The 3951-nt window shown below is 41.8% G+C and overlaps 1 protein-coding gene across 1 annotated transcript in view; it reads right to left on the bottom strand.

Annotated features, from left to right (window-relative positions):
- Window positions 1–366: 366 nt before the first annotated feature.
- LOC130378869 (uncharacterized) overlaps window positions 367–3951 on the bottom strand; it is a 4483-nt gene continuing 898 nt past the window's right edge. The window contains exons 3-16 of the mRNA XM_056585475.1: window positions 3909–3951; window positions 3539–3811; window positions 3354–3447; window positions 3148–3215; window positions 2915–3043; window positions 2818–2877; window positions 2664–2735; window positions 2398–2532; window positions 2167–2229; window positions 1847–2020; window positions 1612–1686; window positions 1258–1398; window positions 843–908; window positions 367–638 (exon numbers count right to left, since the gene is read on the bottom strand). The exon at window positions 3909–3951 is cut by the window's right edge and continues 61 nt beyond it. Coding sequence (XP_056441450.1) covers window positions 504–638; window positions 843–908; window positions 1258–1398; window positions 1612–1686; window positions 1847–2020; window positions 2167–2229; window positions 2398–2532; window positions 2664–2735; window positions 2818–2877; window positions 2915–3043; window positions 3148–3215; window positions 3354–3447; window positions 3539–3811; window positions 3909–3951 — 1528 coding nt within the window. The 3' untranslated portion in view covers window positions 367–503. The remainder of the gene's footprint in view (window positions 639–842; window positions 909–1257; window positions 1399–1611; window positions 1687–1846; window positions 2021–2166; window positions 2230–2397; window positions 2533–2663; window positions 2736–2817; window positions 2878–2914; window positions 3044–3147; window positions 3216–3353; window positions 3448–3538; window positions 3812–3908) is intronic.

The raw sequence follows: 3951 nt of genomic DNA, 5'->3' as shown, positions 1-3951 counted from the left end.
CCAAACTAAATAATTTATTGTTGAATTTGCAGTGTCTGGGTAACTCGGAAATGAAAATATGCCCACTGGTTTTGGCTGCACTGATTTCCTTATTTTCTAGCATAGATGTGTACAAGCCATTACCTTGTTTTAGAATATGATGAATGTTCTTTTTTTTCCATTTGAGAACGCTATGGGTGGTGTGGGTCATAATCGCCGCTATGCCATTTGTAGCACACTGCTTACCTGCATTTTCCCCGAATATGTGGCTGCTCTGGTCAAACGATCCTTGAAGACACCCAGGGTTGTCATAAGTCACATGACTTGATGTAGCAGCTCTGGCAGGTGCAAAATCACAGGGTGCCTAAAAGCACAACAGTAGTTCAATCAAAAAGGAGTGTAACCAATAGTTTATATCGAAATTAACAAGGAATTCATAAAAAAGGCTAGGAATCAATCAGCTGTAGTTCATGGCTGTGTATAATGGGAAAACGGAATTGTACATGATATTAACATTACTTTAACTAATTTCCAAGATCTAATAAATGGCAGGAAAACTCACAAGGAACAGGGAATAACATGTTAAAAATAAGTACCTTCTGATTGCCAAGTGTTACATGACGATCTTCAAGCTGGCCATTGTCCTCAGGCGGGCTCTGCTGAAATGACAATTCAGTGTTTTTAAAAGCATGTTGGTTCCCAGTAAGTAATTTGAAAATGTACATAGTATAGGCAAATTAGTCAGAACTGCACACTTACACCATATCAATGTTTTAAAAGAATAAACACATCAAAACAAAATGGGTCTCTTAAGCTGTGGCTTTTCCCGTTGGTATACAATTTTTCCACTAGTAATTACATACCTGCTGACTGCTCGCAGTGACCTCAGGTGCTGGTTCAAACGGCTCATGGTCCTCAATGTGTGTCATCTGCAATCACAAACATTACGAATGTTAAAAAATGTAGGTTTACCCCTACATGCAAACTGATAAGCCATAGAAAAGGGGACATTTGGTGTATAGTGGTGAACAGAATTAAGGACAAAGAAAACTTTTATTTCAGTTCAGTTTAAATAATTAAAATGAGCACAACAAGTTCATCAGCCAACCTTCTTGACATTTCCAATTGATAGTGTGTAGATATTACCAAGAACATGTTAAAAACAGTTCAACTATGTTGATTGTAATTATGAAGTAAAAATGTAAATGTTTCTAGATACTGATCCTGGAACAGATTGATTGCTTATTTGCAAATCATTTTTTATATTGTTGTCATTACCTTGGTTGAACATCCCAAGAAGCTGGTCTCATTAGCTGTTGGTTTATCAGCCTGGGCCATCACAACTTTTGGCCCCCAAGGTGTTGGCTCCTCTTGTTTTCTCTGTCCAGAGACAACCCGAGCAGTTGGCTGGTTCACCTTCTACAATGAGGTAAGGGAGCAAAATTATCATGAGAGATACAATTGCATGAAAATTGAAAAGTGGGCAGTTCAAAGAACTTACTGCTAATGTAGTTTATTTAAAACAGTAACAAACATAGTGTTGTGCACGCCTGTATTTTGTGGCGCTACATACAAATTTAACAACAAAACCAAAATATTACAAGATGCTCTTTTTTTCCCCCATTCCTTTACCTCACAAAACTCTGTTTGAAGGAACGGCCACTCATCAACACACAGAGTCTGGTCACCCCCCTCCGGTTGAGCAAACTGTAATGACATAGTAAGAATTATATGTACATTACAATTGAGAAATGGAAACACAAAATTACACTTTCTTAAAGGGAACTTAGAGAAAATATCAAAAGAATAGAGAACTGCACTCTATTCACTGAATGTGTGTAATCATCACATGTTGTATGCAAATTACCTTGCTCGAAGGCACAAAGACGCTGCCCTCCAGAGTGGCTGGTACAGCAGCTTCTGGAACAGGTGGAGGAGGAGGTACGCCCTCCAGAGTGGCTGGTACAGCAGCTTCTGGCACAGGTCGAGGGGGAGGTACCAGCTTCGAAGGTTTGGCAATCCTTGCTGGAGTTTGAAGTGCCTGGAAAATAATTGTAAATCATTGGCAAAACAATACCTACACAGAGAATGTTGGACTATCTCTTGTATTAAAGGCGAAATCAAAAAATAGTTGTTCCTGTGTTTCAACCAAAAAACAAGTACATATTTCAATGAGAAATGACCAACCTCAAGGCGGGCCTTCTTTCCTTTGGAGACCACAGCCGTGGTTCCATGTGCCACCTTCCGTTTCTATCATAATGGAAGAGAACGGAAATGATAACAGGTAATGAAATATAACACATTTGTTATCAATGCAACTATCTGTACCATACAATGTAAAGCTTGTCATATAGGATTACAGGCACTATTAATATGTATGCACTCACAAACGGTTAATATTAAAATCACACAAATTACCTTTGAGCGATTCCCCATGGGGACGTCAAGGTTGGATGGAACAATGCGATCCATTGCAGCCAACTTGTCAGTGCTAAACCGGATAGGGTTTAGCACGACAAAGCACTCCCTCAGGACCAGAGGAGGCACACAAACCTAGAAATAAAAAACAGAATTGAGCCATTGACCATTTGCCTTGTCTTATAGGAATAGCATTTCAATGAAACAACAAATGTACGCATCATTACGGTTTAATTTCCCATCAGCTATCATACCAATGTACAAACCTCATGAGGAAGGATTCGCACGGAAGACTGATCCCAGTCCTCAGGCGCATCCCAGGACTCAGGTTGGCTGCGCTATAAACACATAGGGGGAATTAGTATTCAATAAATGTGGCCTAACTAAAACTAAAGCTCTTCAAAATTGTATAACTTTTACCTTTCCGCGACGTCCGACGACAGTTTCCTTGAAGGGGTCAAGGGGACGTGGACGTGAAACCTCCCTTCACAACCACGGTGGTAGCAAAGGGTCTCACAGTCGGGGGTGACTTGGGAGGAGACACAGGCGGAGGTGTAGCAGGCAGAGGTGACTGTAGCTGCCGAAAGGAGAAGTGCCACAGAAGCTTCGCGAGAAGCGGCATCCCCAGATCGTCACTCAGGTGGATCTATTATAATGAGAAGCACGGGTTATTATTGAAATAAACTGCTTTTGCCATATAAAAATGACATTACATGAATTTCTCACGTGCCAAGTTATAACACGACTTACCCCATCACGACTCCACAAGGCACGCGAGTCCAGCGGAAAGCGGTCAGCTGTGACGCAGTACTCTACACCTGCAGAAGAAAACAAATATTAAACCATACACTATATACATATTTTACACGTGGTAACAAGAGGTGGTGTTGATACACTAAAAGCTTTCCTACAAAGATATTCAATACTGACATTATCTCTTAATCATTTTTACATACCGTTCTTTGCTGCAACGCGACGAAACTCCTCTCGAAGGAATTGTTGCGGTGCCAATTCACTCGCCAGCCGGGGAGGGAAATCGAGCACAAACACCTGATCCGCACAAAAGTTTTGGATTACACACTATACAATTCTGTTAAATAGTCTGCCTTGAAAATACACTTTATTTTGTAACAAAAACTACCTTAGGCCATCGACTGCGGGCAGCTCTCAGAAGTCCATCGAAGGCAACTCCAGCCGCTTCGATGCCGGGCGTCGCCGTGAGGTTGTTGCTCGGAGCCAGCAAGCAAACGATGTCGGGGGTTCTGGGGATGTCGGCGTTCAGCAACTCAGTGCGGAGCTCAGCGGCAGACGCCCCAGGCGTAGACAGGAACCCAAACGAAAGGCAACCGTCTGGCATCCTCACGTAACGGTCAACCAACGCACGCAGATGCGAGTCGCCCACAAACAGCACAAACTATAAATAAGGACAAATAAAAAGTTGTCATTCCACTCCAAACATATTCCACAGCTAAATTATACATTATTTTCTGAAAGGTCTTTGACAAGTTTACCTGCTTATCTGGAGACTCAGGAGGGAGATCCAATCGGTTGAAC

This window comes from Gadus chalcogrammus, unplaced genomic scaffold, assembly GCF_026213295.1.
Source record: "Gadus chalcogrammus isolate NIFS_2021 unplaced genomic scaffold, NIFS_Gcha_1.0 GACHA107, whole genome shotgun sequence".
Taxonomy (NCBI): domain Eukaryota; kingdom Metazoa; phylum Chordata; class Actinopteri; order Gadiformes; family Gadidae; genus Gadus; species Gadus chalcogrammus.
The sequence above is the reverse complement of the archived record's forward strand: the minus strand, read 5'-3'. Positions and strand labels throughout refer to the sequence as shown.